The sequence below is a fragment of the Trachymyrmex cornetzi genome, unplaced genomic scaffold, assembly GCF_001594075.2.
Source record: "Trachymyrmex cornetzi isolate Tcor2-1 unplaced genomic scaffold, Tcor1.1 scaffold212, whole genome shotgun sequence".
NCBI lineage: Eukaryota > Metazoa > Arthropoda > Insecta > Hymenoptera > Formicidae > Trachymyrmex > Trachymyrmex cornetzi.
This window is the reverse complement of record NW_017296760.1, coordinates 1-25,937: the sequence shown is the minus strand read 5'-3', so window position 1 is coordinate 25,937 and position 25,937 is coordinate 1. Positions and strand designations below refer to the sequence as shown.

General features: G+C 34.6%; 2 protein-coding genes across 2 annotated transcripts; both read right to left on the bottom strand.

Annotated features, from left to right (window-relative positions):
- Positions 1-6: 6 nt before the first annotated feature.
- On the bottom strand, positions 7-16,896 carry Cdk5alpha (Cdk5 activator-like protein). The gene is made up of 4 exons (XM_018505801.1): positions 14,640-16,896; positions 13,234-13,476; positions 795-1,091; positions 7-140 (listed from the first exon to the last, which is right to left on the bottom strand). The coding sequence occupies exons 1-4, from the start codon at positions 15,084-15,086 to the stop codon at positions 45-47; spliced, it is 1,083 nt and encodes a 360-aa protein (XP_018361303.1). The 5' UTR covers positions 15,087-16,896; the 3' UTR covers positions 7-44.
- LOC108760025 (sporozoite surface protein 2) lies at positions 15,097-18,115 on the bottom strand. The gene is made up of 3 exons (XM_018505798.1): positions 18,108-18,115; positions 15,176-15,990; positions 15,097-15,128 (listed from the first exon to the last, which is right to left on the bottom strand). Exons 1-3 carry the CDS (start codon positions 18,113-18,115, stop codon positions 15,097-15,099), a joined length of 855 nt encoding a protein of 284 aa, XP_018361300.1.
- Positions 18,116-25,937: the final 7,822 nt, after the last annotated feature.

The window sequence follows — 25,937 nt, the reverse complement described above, 5'->3', positions numbered from 1 at the left end:
CAGCCGTGCCTGGCGATGCGCACCAGCAGGTGTGTGTAGCTCCGTCAAGCTGCCTTGGTGGGTACCGCGACTCCGGAGACGACGAGGCTCCGTTCGAGGCCACTGCCAGACAGACTTCCGCGATCGCTGGAACCGCAGGCCTGTTCGAAAACGCAGAGTTAGATTCAATGTGATCTTATTTTGTCGTGCGATTTTTCTTAAACAATTCTTGGAAGAGGATATAGGAAAATTATCGCCTCTTATCAAATAAACGATATTTTTAATTTTAATATAAAAAACATATTTTAAAGTTTTTTTTGTGATTTATGTGTTTCAAATGCAAAAATTATAATATAAGTAATTGACAAATTAGTAGAATCAAATAATTATATCAAATTCTTAAAGTGGAAATGTTATATTATCCCTTTACAAAAAAGTGATTTTCGAGTTATTACTACGAATGAGTTAAGTAAATATTATCTCATTAAAAGTTATCTAACTTTATAAAAAATCGTCTTAATCATTACAACTCAGAAAAGATGATTTTTGTTTTAATTGTGAAACGAGAACAAAAATGATATTTGATTATGTTAAAAATATATTCCTTTTGCTGCAACATTATTTGATTAGACAATTTTTTGCCAAAAATAATTTTTCCTCTTTTTTGGAAAACTTGTTTTTTTAGTTGTCATCTTTTGGAGTAAGAAACGCTATCTCATTGTGCTTGTATTAATAAGATTAATAAGTAACAAGATGCAGGATGTACAATATAATTCTCAAAACATTTATTACAAAGTTTTAACAATAGAACGTACCTTCAGCTCGCTGAAGATCTCTGTGAAGAAACCGGGCTCGCTGTTGATTCGCAGCATCTCGGAGCTAAGTCGGTTGACGATCAGGAGACATCGGTCCCAGAACTTGTCTTTGCTGTCCTCGACGAGGAACGGCTTCAGCGGGTAACTAATTTCGTTACCCATATAACTGTAGCTCAGGTAAAGACACGTCAGTACCGTCGCCTGGAGCTCCTTCTCAGATGCCTCATCTCCATCGACAAGCTCTTTCACCAGCATATACACGAACACTACATTGGCAGGGTTTATGAAGGGCACGTCCTGACAAACAGAAAAAGATAAATGTGTGATTAAAATTTTACATATTTTATTTAATAATGCATATTAGTCTAATTTATAATAAAATAAGTAAAACATATTCGTTTTGTATAAATAATTTTATATTTATTTGAATTGTCCAGATATATTCTATTTTTTATCTAATTTTTAAAATATAATTTATACACATCCCGTAAACGTAATTATGTAGAACAATATGATTCATATCTAAAGTACATCACTTCGTAACATAAATATCAGCGGTGTATCTCAGACAACAACGAACGATAAAAATAAAGTTCGTGACGACTCACAATTAGGGAAATGGAAAGCTTTTTTTTGAATGATGTGTCCATTAGATATTTTTTTAAGCCTGCATTTTAATGTTACACAAACTGACACAATTTTGAGATAGATTGAGTGAACTTAATTCTCTCAATATATATATGTACTTGCATTGATATTATATCGTTGTTAATATAAACTATGTTTTCACGTATGTCATTAATTACATATTGTTTTGCTGTGCAGCATAATGTTGCACTTGTGTTGAATGTTTCCCTATAGACTTTAGGGACACACGTCTTTCCATACACATGTGTGTTTGTATTGTACACGCGTGTCAGTGTAAATACGTATAGGCATATATATCGAACGCAAGCACTTTGGATACAAATATAGTCACATAGATGTTAATTAGTGCGGATACACATATAAGGAGAATATGTCGTATAAATAGAGAGTCTATTTATACTTGATAAGACCTCCGTTAGCCATGAAACATAAAAGAAAATATGCAATTAAGTACATCTATGTATACAACTATATTATTTTTATATACATGTATATATATATATATATACACTTATGTATAAGTATGCATTGTCTTTATACACATACACGCATACATATGAATGTGCAGATTATCAAAATTTATAAAATTTTCACAATGAAAATGAAATAATTTTTCTTATATTATTATATCGAAAGTGAAGAAATCTACACTTATTTTCTTGAGTTACTTCAATCCACACATCTTGCCTAATATAAAGGAAAATGTGTATGCGTTGATAAAGAGAGGAGAGAGAGAGAAACTATCTTTCTTTTATCACATATAACGGAAATCCAATCAATGAAAAAATTGAATATAAAAATTAAATGTAATAAGTAAGTCTTTAAATAAATATACTGCGATTGATTAACAATATATCAAATTTTATATAATATATTAAACTATTACCAGATTTATTCAACTATGTATCAATTAATTTCACGAATTAATTAATACACTTGATAACCACTTTGTTTATTTCATTTATTAGATACGCTGTACTAAATATGAATACATTATAAATGAATGCAATATTAATTTAGCTTGAAGATGTGGATATGTTAATTCGATCTAGTTTTTAAATACAATTAAAAATACTAGTTTGACTTATTATATTACCGTAAATAAATAATGCTCGCTTAATAAACAGAGATATTATACGCATTATATGATAATAATGTGATAATATTATGTAAGTATAATTATAATATGTACCTATTATGTTAAAATAATTTAATTTTAATTGTTAACAAAATTAACTAATTATGCACACGATAAATAATACTTATAAATAACAAACTGTTCTCATTTAAGAGAAATACATAATTATAATACATTTCAAGGGAGAAGCCGTGCACGCATCAGTTCGCGGCGTGCACGCCAAGACGGAGCGAGTCGTACAGTATAGTCGTATTAGCGCGCATGGATGCATCGGCTCATGGTGCAGGAGGAGCGTAGGTGCATCGATTCGTAAGAGGTGGTGCACGGCGTGGTGCGATGCGGCCGTCGCACATGTGGGTGCATTAAGCGCGGTGAGGCCACATCGGTGACCCGGGGAGGATCGATGCCCTCGATACGTTTTCCCCGCGCGATCGGCAACCTGCTGCTGTTTTTATTGTCCGCGCCGCATAGTCGGCCGCCCCGTTCCTCGTTAGCCGTGTCTCTCGGCTTAATGCACATTACGCCGCGCGCACTCACGTTTGCAATTTGCTCACACGCCAGGATGCGTCCCCCCTCTGCCGCCGCGGCCGTACGACGCTGGCAGGGCCGACGACACTTCTCGGCGACGGCGACACGCCCTCGTGCCAGCGCGCGCCGGGAGATAATCGGAGCAGTGCACCTTGCACAATGCAGTGGAAAGAAAAAGGGATGCGCACGGCCTCGCGTAAATGTATCAGAGATTCTTTCGATTCTCCCGCGAAAACCCGAGCGCCTGATTCGCCTGAGGTACCGCTAATGCAATCAGACAGCTACTGCTTTAACGTAGACGAGATTGCCTGCGGCGAACTCCATTTCACTGTCACTTTATATAACACATTACAGTTCAAGTCGATTTACCGTGCTTTTAAATTTGTATATAGTTCAGCGATTATTTTTAAAGGAAGGATAGATTTAAATAAATCTAAAAATAATAACGATATAAATAGTAATAATATAAAGTAAATAATAATGGATTATGAAACCTTTCGACTTATACGTCTATTAAAAACTGATTGCGAGTGATTCACATTGTTGCAACAAATATTTCATGAATTGCATCAACTAATAATTGCCCAGAATAATTTTCTTAACACTAAAAATACCAATGTTTCTCACTAAAGGAAACAAGTGAATATATTACTATGAAAAAAAGTAATAAAAATCTAATAATTATTAAAAAAGCAAAAGATTTCAGAATTTAAACTTTTATACAAGAAATATAATATTAATCTGAAAACGGTCAATAATGACTGTTCGATTCTTATATCAAATTGCAATCCTGCATTGCGCCATTAATGTTTCAAGTATAAGAGCTTTAATTTGATGCGTTTGAAATTACTTTAATTGTTAACAACAAATTTTTTTCCTTTTTAGCACTTAGCACTTAACTGTTTCAAATATCGAAGATCTTTGGAAAATCTTCAATGTAGAAAGTAGTGAAAAGAGAGAGGCTGTACTTTTAAAGTTAAGATAGGTGACGTGTTTTAGCAAATGAATGACGTATTTTAGCGAACTATTGCGAACAGATCGCATGATGCTATCGAGAAAAATTATTCATAGGCAGCTATCGACAAAGTTTTTATGTCTACAACTTGTGACATAAAACATGTCGCGTGAGTGAAATTCATAAAATTACATAGAGTTGCCCTCATTTTATTTAAAAACATAATCAGGTTACCTCGAAAATTGCATTTCCAGCCACTTGGACCGTTTTCTTAAATTCAATTTTCTCAATATAACCTTTTTTTATGGAGAAAAAGTCAACAACAGATTAATTGAGAAGTGAAAGAAGAATGTAAAAAATTGTGAAAATGTAGAACGATTTTTTATAAACGTTTTTGCGTTTGTCATTATTATTTCCTAAAGAGTAGACTGTATAAAGTTTTCGCTGTCGCATGCACGATTCATTAGGATTTCCACGTGCTTCCGCTGACTCGTGAAGAGGCGACCCTCTCGATCAGGTACAACATCGTTCAAGAGTCTCGAGAGCCGCAGGCCGCGATGCAGAATTAGGGGTGCCAATATACCCGGCAAGAATGTATATACCTCTACGTCGGTCGATATTCGCCAGGGGTGAGCGGCCTGCTCTACTACCGTGCAACCCCCGCGCGTTATTCGAGTCGTCTTTGCGTAGACCTAAACATTTAATTAAATTTCCAAGACTACGAATATAACCGGTTCTCCGGATAATTCGTTAGTGCACTACTTGGACCAATTAGCGGCGTAGTTGGCATGCACACGAAACACCCTCAACCGCAACGACAATCTGACGCTTAGTCGGCTCAGGGATGTCCCAGATGGAACTTTGCGAGGACCCGAATTCCACGTGAATTACAATTAACCCCCGAGCTATGCGTTGTGTAATTAAATTATGCAAATTTATGAAACACACGCGAGCGCCATATCCGCGTGCCACTAACCGATATCGGCTTTTGGTTGATTCTAATTTTGGATGTCAACAGTCGTGTGAAAGTCATCCAACTGATTCTGTAATTATATCGTCTCGATTGTCTCTTCCGAGATCACCGAGTGTTTCTCGAAGATAATTAATTAGGTGCCATGTGACATGTGACGTACGACACACGTGCTACGCGCGGGAAACGTGACAGGAACAGAATTTTCAATCTCAGCCATGTATGGTTTCCTTTTAATCAGATTTTCAGCAACGCGAGCAGCCGGATTTGATCTTGTTTAACGTCCAGACGAAACCAATTGGTGAATAGAATCGTCTATGGACTGTTTACAAGACAGTTTGCTTGCGTGCTTTGACGTCTCCATGGAATTAAACGATAATGACGTAGAGTCAATCAATATTTCATTTAAGTTTATAGTCGTAATAAATAGTAAATGTGATTGAATGTACATATACTGCGTATCGGCTATCATAAGAAATTGCATGTTAGCAGGATATATTTATTTTACAAATTGTTAAAAACAAATTTTGTTTATAATTTTTCCTCGATAAATTATTTCTTACTATCAATATACTATCATTTAAAAGATTTATGTTAAATATTAAAATAATAAAATGTAAGTAAATAAATATAACTTTTAAATGTTTATTTCTATCTTATTAATATATTGTAATAATTAATTAATGTTTACCAAATAATATAATGGTAATACTAATATAACATGTATTTAAATTGCTTAATTTTAATATTAAATATTTAAACAATAATATTGATAGATATGGACTAAAATAATTAAAATATAAAAATTTGCTTCTTTCCTTTGAAAATGTTTCATGAAATTCATAATTAGGTTAGATCATAATCCGATGTTTTTAAAGGGAACTATATTAAGAAACAAAATTATTTAAAATTGATCAAGCACACAGTTTGAAAAAATGTTGGGATTACTTATTGTGGACATAAAAATAGTAAGTTATGTAGACATTTATGACAAAACAATCACAAAACATAACTACAGTATATTAAAAAGAAGATGAATATGCACATAATCAGTAAATTTTATATGTAAAAAAAGTTATTGTAAACGCACTGTAATGTATGTGCGTGTGTATATGTAGAAATTTGTTTATTCAATGACGTTTTAGGTGCTATTGTATCATTAAGCTAATGCGTTATTATCATATTATAAAAAATATGTTATATCACATTATATTATAAAAAAACTGATAATAATATTATATATCACGAAATAATATTTACTTACAATTAGGATTGTTCAGATCATGTTTAAGAATTTGAAGAATGTTTTCTTTCAATTTAAATTATTTGAATACGTATTTTTTTAATGACATGTTAATAACCCTAAAACGATTGAATAAACAAAGTTCCGTTTATAGATGAGCATATATATATATATATATATATATATACATATTTTCCCCTCTCCCCATACACAAGAACATTCAATTTTATCATAAAACACTAATCGTATAAGCTGCCATATCTGTCTTCTTATATACACGGTCACGCTTCGTGGTCGTCTTTACACGTGCTCATCGCAGCGTGGTTTACAGACACATGCTCGAAGTGTACTCTCAGGATGAACCGCATACACATATTAGACTTGAGAAATTAGATTTAAGCACGCGCAAGATCGATTTGTAGTTTGCTGATGCACTTCAATATTTCGGAACGTTCAGAGCGTTGAGTAAAAATAAACAGCGTTTCGTTCTAAAAAGAAAACACAAAATAGAATTTCTTTGTTCTGTGTTTATCACGTTTATTCTGTAAATATTAAAATATTGTTTGTCTGTATGTGTATCTACACTGATAAAATATTTTGATTAAACAAATAAAAGTACTAAAAATGACATGTTGGTCTCTGTACAAACAAAATTTCTAATTATAATAACCAAAATGCCGTTTTTGTTGAAAATCCTTTTGTTGATTTAATTAGAACACTTTTCTAAATATAATTTATATAAATAGATATATATGTATTTTTTCGTTATTTTATTTCTGATTATGTATTCGTTTCATAAAAATGAAAATGCGCAAAAACTAGACCTTTTTTGTTTTACGTCTGAATATTAAAATATTTCCTCCATGTCTGTTCTACGTGTTTTTATTATATATTTAAATGTATATATTACGTATGTATGTCTCCATTATCCTTTTTATTATATGTCGGATATAAAAATTTATGGGTCATTAAAGAAGACATACTAGGATAGCATGCATTAAAAAATTATGTAGGGTATGTGATCCTACTTCTATGAAATGTGTCGCAAATCGTGAGTAATTAGAAATTATTAATCCTGTCAGTCATTAATGTGCTCAAATTGAATAAAATTAATAAAAATATGAAAACGGGGAAAGGCCGGGTTTTGACCTGCTTCTAAAAAAGTAGATGATCTATTATTATAAGATTGCTGCTATAATATGCATCTTGTTATTAACTATTCGCGGTTCTAATAAAAACTTAACATCATAATTGCTTTTCTGATCTTTTCATTTCTCATTAACGTCAATTTGCGAGCATTGCACCGAAAAATCAGTTGTCTAGAATAAATTTTTTATGCCCTACTTTACAGCTTTAAGATAAAGAAATATACTCTTCGCTAGGAGTTGACGTCCGAGAAGAGAAAGTATCTCCCCTTCGTAATTAAAATCGAGGGGTGAACGTCCCTCTTATATATACTCGCATTTTTTCACATATCCCTGTGGGGTGATTTCGCGACGTTATCGTCGCTCCTGCGCAACATTTGCGGTGCACGTGACCCTTCATCCCTTACGCGATTTTCCCCCTTGATATGGCATTGCTAGACTTCTCTTTCCCATATCTTGTCAACCGAATCCTCATTAGCTCGCTGTTGCGAATTTGCCACAATATAAGATAGATGGCTTAGAAGTTCATCAACTTTAGCCTTTCCATGTTCTCATAATGCGTAGCAATATTTATTTTGTATTTGTGAGTAGGTTGGCGCAATATCAATAATGTAAAAAAGTTCATCTTTATATCAACTTAATAATAATAATAATAATAGTATTTAGATGAAGAGTAAAGATATATTGTAAAAGTATGTCAATAGTTCATTATTCATTTTAAGAATTTAATTATCTAGAGCTCCTTTTTAGTTTCTCTAAAGAGAATTACTTAAATTGTTTATCTTAAAATTAGCAAAAATCAATTAATATAATAAATATAATTATTTCAATAATTATATTAATTAATATAAACTAAATTACACATAATTAATTTAATATAAATTAAAGTATGATATGAATTGACGTCACATGTTATATTAACTAAGCTATACAGAATTACAAAGAGAGATATTAAATTAATAGTATATTATTATAATATATATATAACATATAATTTATTCTAAAGAAAATTATAGTAAGAAAATATGTCTGCTTAATATATTTTATTGCTGGAAATAGAATTTGTATTGCATCCCAAAGAAATCATGTCATGGCATAATATATCTTCTATGCTTCTATCTGATATAATGTTTTTATAAAAGAAAAAGCTGAGATATTTAAACATCGGTCAGTGCTCTTAAGTAAGATTAAAATAAATGAGCTTATTTTAAGAGTGAACTCGAACTACGTAGTCAAAAGAGTGACAGTCGAAGAATTTAAGGACTGAAAATCGGTCTGTTTCGATACTGTTGTTACAGGGCACGAATTGATAACAAAAACTGTGCATGTGTATTTACCTATACGAGCCTTCAAGGATTAAATACATGCACTTGGACGTACGAATAGCTTATTCTTTTCTGTATCTGCAAGTATATCTCCCCTGTACACTCGCGTTGCATTGTATTCACGGAAATGTCCGGTGTATTGATTTTTACACATACGAATTCACACATATACTTATAGTATAATAGTATTCCAAGAAAACAAATGAGTAAATTCCTTCTCTGTCAGAAATTGCTTGTAAATTGTGTTTTTATACAATTAATTTTTTAATTCTACTAGTAAAAGATAAAACATAAATAAAATAAAAAGTTTGTTTTATTATAAATTTCCTATAATAAAAATGATTTTGTAATAAAAAAATTTCATTTATATTATTTCGTGTAAAAATCGAATAAATTAAAAAATACTTAATTCAAATATATTTTTCATCGATGGTTTGATAGAATCGTGACACTCTTTCTGTTTTTTGCACGCATGAGCTTTAACAATAGATATTTAATTAAATGCAGGAAAATTATTTTAATAATTAAAAATACGTTAAAATATTAAAATTTTGTAAATTATGGTCACTACACATTAGGTGTAGAAAATGAATAATTAATTGTTTCATTATTTCTTAATTGTTCACGCGACATTTGACTGACAATTCACAAAAAAAGTATTCTGAGAATACTAAAAATGTCAAAATTGTGACAGTGAAAATAGAACATTTTTATCATTTTAGTACTTACAATTAGTTGATAAAATAAATAAAAACCAATGTGTTTAACTTGATTGATAATACAATAATTAATAAAATACGTATATTTTTACAATTATTCACAAACATTCTGCTAATAATTTTGTTATATAAAAGTAATTAATTTGTTCAACTCGATAATATCAACAAAATATATAAATATATTTTTATGTAATTATTTACAGATATTCCGTTAATTATCTTATTATATAAAAATATTATTTCATCGTCCAGAAGAAAACTTGGAGAATCCTAAGTCAACACAAAGAGATATGTTCTCGATAAGAACTTGAGCATGCAATCAGACGGGTAGCAAGAAAAAGACAGCCTAGATCGTTAGCGAGCTATTTTCTGGGCGTCGAGATAACGTGGACTCTTTCATTGGATGCAAGACCGAGTGTTATCTCGTTCGTTCTGCCAGTGATTCTACGTGCGAATTTATCGACATGAGAAATCGATGTTGATGAGCGCAGGGACGTTGCTAGGGAGCGTGTCTACGCAAAGGCACTTTATTATGGACCGTCTTCGACGCCTCCCTACAAAGTAGGTTGAAGCACGCGAATGTCGTAATATGTCGCAAATTGTCGTAAATGACAAAATACGCCGCCAAATGAATTCTCGGAAATAACCACAGGGCGAATTTGTGACGTAAAATAATGTTTACATTTCTTTCGTTCTAAAGTGGATTATAAACCGTATAGATTTTACAGAAAGAGGAAGAAAAGACGCATATTTTTCTTTTTATTCTATAATATTGTACTAACTACACATATTCAAAAAAATACATTAGATTAATTCTTAAACATCTTAAGGATATAGTAGAAGTATAGTCTCTGCAAAAAGTGATTATAATTGAAAATTCATACTTTTCATATAAATATTACAGCCGCAAACTTTTTGTATTACTTTCAAATATAATACAGGAAAATCTGTATTTTTTTCATAAACTTTCCATTTCGTTAAAAAATGTACTTGTGACATTTCTTTATAAGATAAGATAAGGATAAGATAAGGATAAATATATTAGTTGTTATATGTGGACATTTGTTTCGTCAACAACTGTTATACATTTAAATGACTTTGGAAATTTTGTAACATATATTTTCTCATGTGTAGATGCAAGATTAAATTTGAAATACAAGCGCGAAATGCACAAAATCATTATAAAGCGCTGTGCTTGTCCGAACATCAGTGAGTTTAATTATAACAAGATATTCTTCAAAGATACCATAGCTCAAGAATAAACGTGTCGGTTGATGCCGACAATGCGCAATTGTTCGCAACAATTGGGACGTCACTCGCGATGAAAAAAGTCCACCCACGGAAACGGAGAATCGTCGTCGCAACGAACTGGAATTATTACCGGCGCACTTCGCGTACTGTTTTCCATGAAACTTCACAAGCACTGCGGTTTGCTGAAGGTTGCACGATACGCTAATCGATAATGACTTTCGTCATAAAACAAGTAAAAAAAATCGTTGCCAATTTGATCGATAGATAACTGACCATTTCGTGCACGGCGTTAGTGATACAGACGCGTTTTGAGCAATCCGCATTGTGGTAATGCATCAGTTATTTTTTCATGTATTTATTTTTGTTACTTCGCATGACCGAACTGGTCACTTTTACGTCAACTGCAGACGCCAACTTTTTTACGATATGATTAAAAAGGTTAAATCATTCTTTCCACTAAAGTGATTGCATTAAAGTATAACAGTAATTCGCTAGAAATGTTTGGCCTGTATTTTATTTATTAAAAAAACATCCAATAATATGCTATCAAAAGAGTTTTTTCATGCTTCTAAAAAGTTTTGTCTTTTACCATACATACACGTGTGTGTGTGTGTGTGTGTGTGTGTGTACTCCTTTTGTAGCAACAAATTTAATTAAAGCAACTTATAAAACAATTTTCAAAGTGTTTATCAAATTAAAAAAAATGTTCGATGTTTGCTACGCTTGTGAGGAAAATTCGGCTTCTGTGGTGAAAACTAACGTAGCGTACGGATGATACAATACATAAAGACAAAAGTACAAAATGGATAAACAACAACGTAGATTTTTGCATTGTATTATTAATAGTTACATAGTATTTTTAAGTCAGCGGGCATCTACGTCAGTTGACTATCGGACTGAAATATTTTTAGTTTGATCGATAGCTTCTACGAGCGGAGAAGGCGAGTCTTACAGGGGCTGTGCAATTTGCATAGGTCGCAATCGCGCACGATAGTCCCATTACCATAAATGTTGAATTCATAATCGAATCAAAAACCAGCGCCGACTGAAATCACGAGTAAATATTTTTGATTGATTATGATTTATTTCTCAGAGAAAAAGATATAACGGTTCAATTTTGTTGAAAGCAATAAAACTCACGATATCGAAATTATAGGTCGAAAATAGTAGGTCAAAAAAAGAAGAAAAAAACTTTGCTAAAAAGAAGCTTTGATATAATTCGTAGTTTAAATAATCTGGAAAAAGACATTCAAAAATTCTTCCGAGAAAGAAACAAATTTGGAAGACAATTAACTTTCAAATACAATTGTAGCAAGCAACTTTCTAAAAAAAATAATTACCTAAAAATCATTTTAGAAAAAGTAGATTACATTATAAAACCTTGTTTCTTAAGGAAAAAAAATATTTTATTTAGCAAAAAGGTATACAATTCAAAAATAAGTGTATTATAATTTAGCATTTCAATCGTATGACTCACTAGGAAAATATATAATCAAAATGCTGCTTTGCAATTCACTACCCTCTCTTATTGCGATGCAAATTTAAGTCGACTCCCGTTACAGTTCATCCAAATGGAAACTCTCGGCTCTGTCTCGTGAAAAGTTCGCCTAATTCCCTTTCTAACATATTGCATGCCCTAGATGACTCTTATTACGAGTATTCCCGTGGGACGCTGTCCACATCCCGGAGAATTCAGTACGAGTGGAGCCCTTTTCTCCGTGACGCGTGTGGACTGTCATCCCTTGTAATGATAGTCCCTTCAGGGAAACGAAACCTTTTAATGCATTGAAGACAATTATTTGTATTCTTTAATTGGATCATGGTTATATTTCGGAATACTTCAATAACAGTGGCCAAGTCAAATAAAATGGCAGTTTGTTTACAAAAACAACTATTCATATTTTGCCACAAATCAATACAGTATTTATATTAGCTGTTGAACTTTATTTTTTTTAAATATTCATATATATATTCGCGTTGTTCAACGACCATCGACTGCATCGATTTTGTAACTTGCATATATCGACGTTAATCATAGCAGTTCAATCAGCAAGAGTTAATTACCTTGTGCCGTTGGTGTCTTAATTATCCAATTACAACGATAGCGAAATAACCGCGGGAGTAATATATTAATTAACGTTGAACCAGTGCCCGCAATAATTATATTATCGGAGAGTATATTTTATGAAGCACGTTAACTATCTACCATATGAAAATGTTTATTACTAAGCAAGTATCAGAGATCTGTTCGGGAATATTGAATTACTATTCAAGTGCTTTTTAAAACATTCACTACTATGTCCATATTTCCTTTCCATTTCTTTCCATTAAAGATTATTCATAAACGAAATGTTTAACTCGTTAAATAAAAATGTCCAAGAATATCGTAAAAAAACAAACATATTTTTTCAATGCAATACGTATTTAAATGTAAATGTTTGTTCATTCATAATTTAAGCAATAATTTTAAGAAATGAGATTTCAGTCGACAGTGTTTTGCAAAAATGACAACCTCACCTGCCAGCCTTGAAGCAGGAGATTTCTGTCGACAGTCCTGAGCCACATGACAGCGTCACCGGCCTGGAAGTCCCTTAAACGGGTGCATTTCTTGTGCAGGAAGACGCCGAGGCACTTGAGCAATTCCGAGGTGGAGGCCTGGATAACAGTTTTCCTTGGTCCAGGGGGCAGGGGTTTCTGCACCAATTTCTCACACGTCGGATTGTGCGTGGTGTGATTGTTGTTTGACGCCGGTGGTTTTGTCTAATTAAAAAGATCAATACTTAATACATAATTCTCTTAACATAATAACATATTCTTCTAAATCTTATATTTTTAATAATATTTTATATTAAATATTATTTAAACACATACTTATTAACATTGTGACTTTTATAATAACTGTGTATTAATTTAACTAATGTAATGTGATAACTTTTTGCAAGCTTTATTTAGCATTTCTTATAAAAAAAAAAACAGCACTGAGATAAGTTTAATAAAGTAAACGAGATAGAGATTATGATAAAATATTTATAGATTTTACATTTTGCTGATATTAAATGAACAGTTTATAAATCGTAAAAATCAATGATCTAATATTAAGAGTAAAGTGAATGTTTAAAGCAATCATGGTTTTAGTAGAAAGATTGAAAATTTATAAAGAAACAACTCATGAGACGCGAAAGAGACATCAAAACGATCGATATGCTTTCGATCGTGTCTGGGGGGTCAAAGCACGTTGTATATTTCATTCCTTACACTGCAAACCCACCCTTCGTTAGTGGTCCCTAGACTTCTCTAGACACAACAAGCAATAAGATGTGTTATACTAATTATATCTATTTTTCTTGTGTGTGTTGTTAATCCATTTTTTATATATAATATTAATAAATCTTAAATTATTTAAAAATTATTGCATTATATTACATTATATAACAAATAGTGTATTGTTACGTAATTATATAAAACTCTTCAGTAAAAAAAAATGTATTTTTAGAATAAATATATATAACAGTTTTTAACTTGAATAAGTAATTTCTATTTTAAACGTGTGCAATTAAGTTTAATTTAAATCAAGAAATAAATTTTTAGAAATAAACTTATTTTCTGTGTAAAATAATATTAGTATTTTTAATGCCATCGATGTAAGCAAAAAAACTACACGTATTTCTAAATAAACTTTTATTGTAGCTTTGATGTTGAATTTTATCGAATTTGCATCATTTTAGTACGAAAATGATGCAATCATTTGTTACTAAAATGCACAAATTTGTTAAAGCATGCTTGTTCTTTTTATTTATTTTATATGATTTTTAGTATATAAACTTTATTTATTAAATGTATTAATTACTAATTTTCGAAACAGAATCACAAGAAGTGTCTACCGAAGAGAAAGAATAAAAGTTTTCCGCTCTATGAGCACTCACCTGCGGCGTCTGTATATTTTTATTCTTATCAACGATAGGTATATTATCGAGCGGTTGCCTGAAGGCGAGGTTCTTGTTCTTGTTGTCGAGCTTCTTCTTGTTATTGTTGGTCGTACTGAACCGCTTCCACGACAAAGCATTTATGAACAGTGAATGCTTCTTCAAGTTTTTCTCTAGGGCGTTCTTCTCCGAGATAATCCTCGCGTTGTCGTTGTTATTCAGATTAATGTTATTGTTCTGTAACGAGTTGTTGTTAGTCGGTGGATGATTCGTGGGTGGCGCCGGCGCCACCGTGGCAACGCTGCTCTTGTTTTCGCGATTCTTCGCATTGTTTAGCTGCTCGTAATTAAAGTTGTTTAATGTGAAGTCAGCTGGATGTTGATGCCCCGTTGGTGGATAAACAGATCCCCGACGATCTCGTGGACTGAACGACAATACGGTCCCCATGGTGCTGGCGCTACGCTCCAGATGTTGTGGTTGCGGTTGCGGCTGAGGTTGTTGCTGTTGCGGTTGAGATTGTTGCGGCTGCTGCTGACTTGGTTGTGCTTGCTCCCTGCCACTCTGTGTCGGCTGGGTTGGATTCTGACTTGGTTGACGACTCACGTGTGGATGGGGAGCTTCTCGTCCTGGACTCGTCGGATGGCCAGGATTTTGTGCCGGCTGGTCAGCGGGATTCTGGTCTTGGTCAGCGGGGCTCGGATGGCCCGGGTTACCGGGATTACCCGGATTGTGGCCGGGATTACCCGGGTTGTGGCCGGGATTACCCGGGTTATGGCCGGGATTACCCGGGTTGTGGCCCGGATTGCCCGGGTTGTGACCGGGATTGCCCGGGTTGTGACCGGGATTGCCCGGGTTGTGACCGGGATTGCCCGGGTTGTGACCGGGATTACCCGGGTTGTGACCGGGATTTCCCGGGTTGTGACCGGAGTCACCCGGATTGTGGCCGGGATTGTCTGGATTATGAGTTTGGTGGCCGGGGTTGTGACCAGGATTGTGGCCGGGATTACCCGGATTGTGGGGCGAATGATCCGGGTTGTGATGCCCGGGATTTTGGGACTGGTGTCCCGGATTCTCGTGATGTTGAGACGTAACGGGCGGCGGTCTCGGCGGACTCGGAGTAACACGCTGCGGCGGGGGTGCTCGAGGAACCGAGGTCTCCCTCGAGGGTCCCGTCAGCGGGGTCGCATCCCCTGGCTCAATGGCCTCCTCCACGACGGGACCCACCACCTCACTCAACCGACCTCCCAGCCTGCTGATTTCTACCTTCGACTTGAAGGACACTACTTTTTCTTCCTTCCGCGACGTTGGGCTCCGATTTATTTCCTGTTTCTCTGCCAAATTGTTCCTTTTCCTATCACACTATGCGAAATTTTGCGTAGTCTCTCCGCGATGGGAGAACGTTACAGATAATATGACGGTCGTTTACGATGATCGATAAGAGAAGGAGAGAGAACGCGAGACGTATTCAAGAAATATATATGCGAATAATCTGTCCCTATCGCTTAATATAGGTCTGCAGCCTCTGTAGCTTCCGTATCGTTGAAGATGTCACGCGGCAAGATGTCGTCGATGCGCGCAAAAGATGTCGGCCGTCGCGCAAAATGGCGAACGATCGATGCTTTACCGCCCTCCGCCTCTCGGAGGGAGGATGAGCCAGGTGAACAAAAACACTGGATCGACACACCGAAACACCCTATTTGATACTTTGACTCTTGTCCTTTGCGTGTCGTCAGCTCGCTTTTACAGACAGCCGTATGCCGACGTGTTCTCAAGCTGCACTCCTGAAGCACTATTGATGCACATTCAAAGCACTTCCTCGAACGCGATTCACGATCCGAAAGTATCGTTCGTCCTTAAAATTCGGTATTTTGCTTATCGGATCTTTGACTAGCGATATCACAAACGATCGACGATCCTCCTTCTCCTCGACGCCAACCTCCTTGATTTATTTCATATACTTCTTCGAATTTGAATTCAGCGTTTTGCTACGGCTTCGAACGATACCTCGAAGCTGCACTCGTAGAATCTCCCTCGAGTGGCCTCACAATGGCTTTCGCGGCGGACTTTGCGAACGATGCAAATAACAACACAACACGCACGTTTCTTCAGGAACGTTGCGAGAACGACTGATTACTCCGTCGGCAGGCGAACTATCTCTCGCGCGGCGAGTTTCGCTGGTAGTCTGCTACGCTCGTCCTCGGCGACGTCGACGTCGCCGCCGTCGTCCTCGTCGTCGTCGGTCGGCCGTGCATCCACCACCTACGTCTACGGCCTACGGCCAACCAAGACGTAGCACGCCCCGTTACTGTTATCGGTGCGCGCGCAATGGTTCGATAAACGCGGAACGTCGATGGTCGGAGGTGGAAACGGACGGAGAATGCCTGCAAAAGAGAGAGAGAGAGAGAAACTGTGGGAGCCAGGAGCATGGAAGGGTGCGCTAAGAGTGATTGAGAGAGAGCGAAGATGAGACGGAAAAGAGCGTCGGAGACGGAGCGAAAGGGACGGAAGGACGCGAGACGGATGGAGAATGAGAGGGTGGTAAACGTGATCGAGAAGGACGAGAAGGAAGGGTAGTTCGCGTGTACCATGGGCACGATTGTGTGTATACGCCCGAACTTTTCTCCGACATAACTCACCTTGGAGAACCCCAGGGGAGAACAGGTCGCGACTGCTGTCTTGAGTAGACCGCGGAAAAGCTGGTGCTGCGCCACTATCGTTAGACACTTTTCACGAGGGTTTCATGACCGACGTGAACGTAGGTCGAGATTTTCTGCGAAGAAAAAAAAAAGAGAGACAGAGAAAGCACGCAAGAAAATGAATGAAAACGGAACGTGCGCGGTGCACGGTGTAAATAAGCACGGTTCGGACCACGAGTAAATATTAGAACTCGCTGAAGCTCGTGTGCATGGAACAAGATAAATATCCGTTCTGTAAAGCCACAAAGGAATAAATATTAAGGCCGATATTTCATTTGTGCGTTTTTGTCGTAGGACAAACGTGTGCAAGACAGAGAGGTCCTCGGATCTTTCTATATCCTATAGCCAATCACACGCAGGAAAAGCTTGTCGTACAACAAAAACGTACAATGAAATATCGGCTTAATAAAGCATTTGGAAGGAGGATCGTTAAGACGATGCCTCGTACTAAGAAAATTCTGATTGAATTCCAGTCTTGATAAGATTTTCCCAGGATTGGGAAATAATTGTACTTGTAACAAGTTAGAATGACCTTTTTTCAGTAATTTTAATTTAACTTTGTTACTTCCTTTCCATTTGTAACTGTAATTTAATTTAGTTACATTTTTTCAGTAACTAGTAAATAATTTAATAGTTACTTTATATATTTTAAACTTATTTGTTAATTATATCACACACACACACACACACACACACACACATGTGTAATTGTGTGTGTGTGTGCGCGCGCGCGCGCGCGCGCGCGCGTGTGTGTGTGTTGTAATTATCTTACCTCTGCATTGTTACTTGTTTGGTTACTGATATTATACATAAAGGATTCTTGAAGCAAAGGATAATTTATAGCAAATGTCATAAATCAATTTTTGAGCTAAAATTTTAAATAATGGTTAATAAGATGCCAGATATTTTTGGCCAAGGCTGTAAGTACATCATACCTACGCAGTTTTGGAATACTACCAACTTAACAATTAAAAATACAAGCAGTGTCACAGTAACATTAATAGTAATTTACAGCGCTATGTTAAGTTGATCTCTCAACAAAATATTTAATGGTTTTCAAATCAGGACAAAAATATAACTTTGAAATAAGTATTATTGAAAGTCAGGGAAAATTATGAAATTTTGGTTAGAAATTGGGGAAGTTATGGGATTTTGGGATGAAGAATTTGTGACAACCTTGTATAGATGTCTATATAACAAAATCTTAACAAAATTATATAACTCTCTGTTTATATATTTATATATTTAAAAAAATTGAAACAATAAATGTTATTCTCTATCTTTGTTTAGTTAGAAGGGATATTTTGTAGATTATCTTGCTAAATAATCAATAATTGTTACTATTTGTATTTCGATTGAGAAAAATTAAGTAAAGAATAACCCAGATAGCATCATGTTAAAAACTGAAATATAAAACGTCTTGAAATCATCATTACAACATCTTTAGAACATCTTACTTTCAAGACGGTTTATGTTCCGATTTTGGACATGCATGCTGTTTACGAAGTGATTTATTTATCTTTAGATATTTAAATTAATTTAAATTATTTTTTCTTTTATAGTAAAAATATAATACAAGGAAGTAGCTTGTAAGAAATATAATTTTTAAATAGAAATGTTTAAATATAAAATTGACCAACATTGAAATATATCTTGTACAAACCGTGAAAGAGGCGCAAGATAAAAGCTGCATTATCAACTGCATGGAACTCGATAAAATGCAGTAAATTTCCTGTAATGAGCAATGTCGATAATAATATACAGACAATACTTGTTAATTTTATTTTTCAAGCACATAATATTATTAATTAAATTTCTTTGACCTCGTGCCTCGTGTATATATTTGAATTGAAATTAAGATAATTGAAAAATTAAAAATAAAATTTAATATAAAAATGCTTCAAGGTCACATCAGCGGTTTTGTGTAAAAATATGTAAATTCCAATATAAAATCTGTCCTCGATAAACTATTTATAACGTATTGGAATTCATAATGTACGCGAGAAACTTTGTCCATTACCGATGTATTGTTTAAATGTTCAAGTTTTACTCCAAATGCATTTCTCAAATGCATTTTATAATAGAAAATAATCCTTCGGGTCGAACAATTTTTCTTTGTATACACATAATATATTTTAGAGTTAGAGATATTCACTCACAACTTGCGGATCATCCATTTTATGCTGTATTGCAACAGATCGCTGTAAATTTTATCGCGTCTGACAGTTAAGATAAGTGAAGACCAAATAATGCATCCTCACACAGTTAGGGCAATGCAGGTCGCGCCCCCCGGGGGGGGGGGGAGGTGGAAATTTCACGTAACCTGCTTTTTCTTGGGAGCTGGAACAAGGTCAGCGTAAGCGCAGCTTCGAAGGGCGATGAAATGGGTGGCAACGCGGGCGGGCAGGTGGAAACGCGCACGTGTGCATAGGCTTGAGGACACCACTCGTGAACACACAACTCGGACATATACGCGACATATACGGCGGCTTTGCCGCGCAGCGAGGTAGGGCGTAATAATATCGCATTGTGTGCCGCGCTCGTGAATATCTGACATCGAGACTGTTGAGGAAGGTCGCATCCTCCGTCGTTTCCCGTTTGCCGCGTGGATAAGCATAAATCGGAAATTAATTCTTTTCATTCCACAATCACGAGAGTTAGCATTGAAACGAGTTTTTTTTTAAATCCTCCAAATCTCCAATTTATATCGACAATTTTCCATGTATATTTTCAAGATATATTTTATTTTGTTAAATAATATTTTGTAAACTTAATTTCTTACAAAATCTGCGAAATCAATGAGAGAAAAAATATATACATAATTCATAAGTATTTTTAGCTTATTAATATCATAGAACTGTCAAAGCAACTTGATTAGAATAATCGAGGCAGTCAAAATGGTTTGTAATTTTTTGAAATTGTTTAAATTTATAATAATGCATTTTCTAAGATTTTCCATGATTATTGTAATATTTGTACGAATAAATTTGTACGAGAGCTTTTGATCTTTCGTAGATCGGAAAATATTTATTTGATTCGTCTGTTTCGAGGTCGAGGAAACGTTGAGTTCATGTGTACGGTTTTTTTTTTCACTTGAATTTATTTCTCGCACAAAAACAACACCGATCATCAGTCTTGCTGCAGGTCGATACATCCTCGCTCGATACTCTCCTCTCTCGAACTGACTGAGCACGTACGCGAAATTCGATTACTCGCAATGCTCGCGGATCTAAATCGATGATCGACGATGAAAAACACAAGTCGATAAAAAGAAGACAATCGTTATTGTTTTTTCTTCGCGCGTTTTCGATTTTGAAAGTACACATTCAAGATTGTTTGAAATTCGAAGTAAAAAACAATGGATCGAATGCTCTAAAAGCTTGGCAAATAATTTACTGAAACCCTGATCAATCAATTTTTCCCCTTTATTTCTTTTTTCAAAGATGTGTACATAATAGTATACTTAAATAGTAAAAATTAATCATTGGTAATTCTAATGTTAATAACATATATCTTCGAAATGCGATTTAATAAAATTTCTCAAGTATGATAGTCAAAATGTTATGCAGAAATTAGATTGACGCTTTAATTCTTACAGGAACGCTTTCTCAATTTAGTGGCGATCAATAGCGCGGATTCATTAAAGGTCCATTCCTCTATCTCTGACCGCTGAAGAAGATGGCGTAGCAGGATGGAGAACTTATTAAAAGATGAATTTTTGGACTTATGAGAGGGATTGCAAGCTGCGAGATCATATCGATTTGTTGTTAGATTTAGAAGTATTTGAGACATAAAAATTATTTCCTTTCGTCCCTTTTGAGAAATAGGATTATTATTAGTAAATATTTAAACTTCATCGAGTGTCATGCTTTCTACGATGTTTTTGTATCTAGTTTTGTATTTAGTAGTATTTAGTAGTATATAAAAATACGTTTAATATTTGACCGATAATTAAATTTTTTCATATCTGCGCAGCCTTGAATAATAAAAAGATTATCTAAAGATTCACGCCGTACACTCGCGTACTTTATCGAATTTGCACATCTTTGGAAACGTAATTCAGTTTGCATGTATTTAATTAATTTGCACCGTGCAAACATAGCTCGGGTACTCGAGTATTACGATATCTGTCATAGATATTGAAATACGCGAAATGTTTCGTATATTAAATTCCAAGAATCAGGAATCAGCATTGTACAGGTTAAGAATTTGCGGCCTGCATATAAAGCTGCATTAACCTGAAACATAGGAAAGGCATGAACAGAAAGGGATAAAAAATTACGAGGAGTCTCCTTCTTCCAGAAAATAGATTTCTTTGGGAAGAAGAAATCGCCGAGATCTCTCGGCTTTAAGGGATTTCCCAAGTCACATGACCCGAAATGGATCCTCGGCGATATTCCATTCGTGAACTGTGGAACGACGATTTCAGGTTGTATGCATTCCATTAATGTCAAAGGATTTTGGATATAATATGCGATGTTGGTCCTAACGTATACGAAACAATGATTTCAATTAAATAATTTAGATTTCAGTCATCTATTTTTTTTTGCGTTCCACTTGACGTCTCAACGAAAGAAGAATTTATGTTCAGGCTAAATTAATTTCAAATGGAATAAAAAATAAAAATCATACATTATATATACACAATATACTTAAATGAATAATTTTTCATATAGTTTTTATACAATTAAATTATAAAAATTAATTAATTAATTAAAAATTAAATCGTGTTTCTTTTCAGAGTTGTTGAAAAACACTTTTTCGATAAATGTTTCAGTTGTATATTACGCAGTAGTAAAATCTGTATATAATCGAACACGTTACAATCGATTGAACAAGCAAAATGTATATATATTAGTTTGTACTTTCTGGAAAAATATATGCATTTCCAACCAGCATCAATGTTAAATACATATGTAACACGTTAAATTACATTAAATATGAAAAATTCATATTAATACGGTAAAATAAAAAAAAATTTCATTTATAAAACGTGTATCGAATCGCTTCAGTGCGTTGCAGCATCATCTGGAAGACTCATTGAAAAGAATTTATAAATCTATTGATAATATCATAAAGAATATATTTAAATATTTAATGTGTTAGCAACACAACATTTGTTTTTCAGTTCCGTAAAACGGATTTCATAAAAATCTTTTAGAACATGATTTGGTTCGATAAACAAAAGTAAAGCACTCAATAGAGTCTCAAATGACCTACTTGTATTTACCTTACTGCTCGCAATTTTTTTATAATTAATCGACCATGCGGCGGCGATCTCGTTACCCCTCCTTCGTCGAGGTGTCCAGACGCAACCGTGAAAAAGGCACGTAACGCGTAAAATCGGCGGCGGGCGTCGCTCCGGAGCGGATAATGGAGCGTGACGAACCTCTGATTGCCGTTCTGAAGAGAGAACGCTCTCTCGCCATTGGATGCTGATAAAAAGGTAGCAGGTGTCAACCGGCGGCGGCGGCGGCCGTTGCAAAAGCAATCTAAAAATATAACGTTCACTCGCGTCGCGTTGGCGTAAAATAGCGGCTCGTTCACGCGGCTTGTCCATCGATGTGACCCCGATATGTAGTCGCGATGTTCGCCGACTCTGAAAAAAAGAGCACATCGCCTTTTGTTGTCTACGATAAAGTGCCAATAAGCGACGCGAGACATTCGACGAGAGTAGATACTACTCTGAAAAACTGAACGTGTGTGATGAATACGCAATGTAAGAATGTTTTAATACCGTCTAAATGTGAAGTAAAATAAATGTAGAGAGAGAGAGAGAGAGAATATATAAAATATTGTATATATATTTCTTTTAATTTTATTGCATATTTTTATTAAAACTACATAGATTATAAATCTTATATAATATATAAATTATAATTATAATTAAAATTCTAAAATATATTAATAAATGTAAATTGAATTTTGAATAATTTTGTTTCTGTAAAATAAATCTCTGTCTTTTATTCTTCAAAATTGCGATCGTAGTATTTTAATCTTTTTAATTAAAATTCTAAAATATATTAATAAATTTAAATTGAATTTTGAATAATTTTGTTTCTGTAAAATAAATCTCTGTCTTTTATTCTTCAAAATTGCGATCGTAGTATTTTAATCTTTCAAGAATATTGTAAATTATATGTATACAACCCGTACATTATTTTTTATTTTCTAAGCTTGAAAAAAGGTTCTTATAAGATAGTAACAAGATGGAGATCTTTGCAGGTATGAATAATGAACAAAGTATTATGTTTGCGTAGTGTCACGATAGTGAGAAGTATAAGTGGGTGGTGAGACACTCAGAGCGTGAAGTGTTTCCTTTTGGATTATCAGCCCTAGAGAGTCAACTGAGCTGTGAAAGATAATGGAAGTTCTGCCTGTTTTAGATATTCGTTTGCAAAGCATTTTTGTCTTCGATACTAAATTCGCACGACACGTGCAATTTTCTCAGCAATACTTGCAAAAATATCCTTACAAAGAAGTTCTTCCTCATTAAAATAGAAAAGAGAAATATTATAAAGAAACGAAAACATATAAAATAATCTTTTCCTTGATCATCTTTCTAGAAAGAAGAAATATCATTTTACTGTTAACTTATTATAATTAAATGTTGTACATAAATTCTTCATAATAATATAATACATAGAGTAAACAGCAATCAATTATTACTTTAATTTAGTATTTACTATAGATAAAAAACACATTATAAAAAGATGCTTTCATGGACGCTTAAAGTTGACGAAGCTGCGACGTTACATATGACAAGTGATGACGTGGATAGGAGCTACAGACAGCATACGAAGGACATCATCCCCTTTAGAAGGGTTGCAGACAGACAAACCCTCCAAGCTCCCTTTTCCCCACTCGTCGTTCCATCGCCATAGCAACCCCTTGCATTCAGCAGCTAGGTTAACCAACCGATCTACCCCTCGATCGTGCTGTCTCGCTTCTCGTCGTTGAAATATCTTTGCGCGGAACATAGCTTCCACTCTTTTCCACGCATTTTAATTCAGACTGTAGCTCGAGTTTTAAGAATTCAATAGTAAATTGGTGCGAAAGTTCCATCAAACGTTCTACAATAAGATCGAAATATTTTTTCTTTGGCGTTTCTAGAAAATCTTCTATAATCGCATGACAAACTGTTATTTATCGGTATTTAAGTTTCTCAAAATTTTCTAGTAGAAATTGCAGAAAATTGTTAATGTTCAGTGAAAGTATCTCGAGAGATTTCAGTAATTTTATGGACGCATCACTCGAGTCAAACGAATTTATAAGTAAATATAGCAGCTTTAAGGTCTTAGAAAATAATTTTATACGGTAATGTGTTAATCGATATCTTTCAAAAGTATATATTGCGTATAATAAAAGATTAATTTTTACTGGTGTAATTAAACATTTCGTTATATCCCCTACTGAAGGTAGTAAAAAAAAGGCTTGTTTCCTGAAAGGTTTCACTATCCGTTCTTGTGTAGATGGCACAAGCCATTAAAATCAGCACACAATTGAGTTATTTCTTCGACTAGAAAGAAAGCACAATTTCTAGAAGAAAAAACTTCCCTATACAATGGAATAAAGTATAGTATTAACTCATTGTAGTTGTCGCGGTACGTAAACTCATCAGACAGTTCAACGGGCCGAATGATCACCTCGGTCGTTCCCGAAATTATTCATATTTTTTTCGTTGTCTCGACTGTGTCGAATTCGATGCATCACGAAGGAGAGAATTCCCTCGCGACTGACGGTTTGGCCGTTTAGATTCACGACATCTCGTCCATTTATTGTCGGTAATACGTCATAGCCGAGTCGTTTGGTCTTTTACTAGGAGAGAAATTTGAATAAAAACCCGATTGAAAATCCGACGAGTCATATAAGTCTTTGTCTTGTGTTGGTGAAAAGAAGCGCCGTTTTCCCTTAGAGAATGAAAATATTTCCGATACTCAGCACGTTCGCGGTTTTAATCGCCGGTCAGGATACGAAAACTGTGGTGTTCCCACCTACTTCCGGAAATGGCTCGTCTTTGGGGATGGAAAGTAAAATCGAGCCGGTGCTTCAATCGGATATGACGCGAGCAATCCTTGCGACCCTCGCACCGCCACCGTCGTCGCCGCAGCCACAGCCGCAGCCGATGCTGCCCTCGGATTACTTTTTCCCCGGTAAAGATTTTTCTATTTTAGTTACTCTAAGAGAAAGAGACGGCGTCGTTTGATCACTTATCCTTTGTGCGCGGCTATAATCAAGCTCAACACGTCGCGCTTCGATCGTCGCATTAACATCTCAAAGCCGAGAAATCATTTTTGAAATTGAAATACATCGCTTATACTACTTAAGAGGGAAAAAAAAATGTATTTAAAAAAAGCATACAATTTGTTTGTAACTTTTTAGAAAATAAGACTTAATTAAAAAAAGCAAATGTTATATGATACTTTTTGTTAGTAGTACGAAAAGTTATGTAATTAATCATTCGAATAATTAAATAATATATATCTAAGCATAAAACGGCACAAATATGTTTTGGTTAAAAACTGAACAATTACACACACACACACACATATATATATATATATATATACATAAAAATAAATAATAATTTATGAAATATGAC

Coding starts and splice junctions, on each gene's coding strand:
- Cdk5alpha (XM_018505801.1), bottom strand. CDS start 15,086: ATGGGGACCGTATTGTCGTTCAGTCCACGAGATCGTCGGGGATCTGTT. Junction 13,477..14,639: donor AAAATATACAGACGCCGCAG/GTGAGTGCTCAT, acceptor CTTTTTAATTAG/ACAAAACCACCGGCGTCAAA. Junction 141..794: donor AGATCTTCAGCGAGCTGAAG/GTACGTTCTATT, acceptor GTTTTCGAACAG/GCCTGCGGTTCCAGCGATCG.
- LOC108760025 (XM_018505798.1), bottom strand. Junction 15,129..15,175: donor CAGGGAGCAAGCACAACCAA/GTCAGCAGCAGC, acceptor CAACAACCTCAG/CCGCAACCGCAACCACAACA.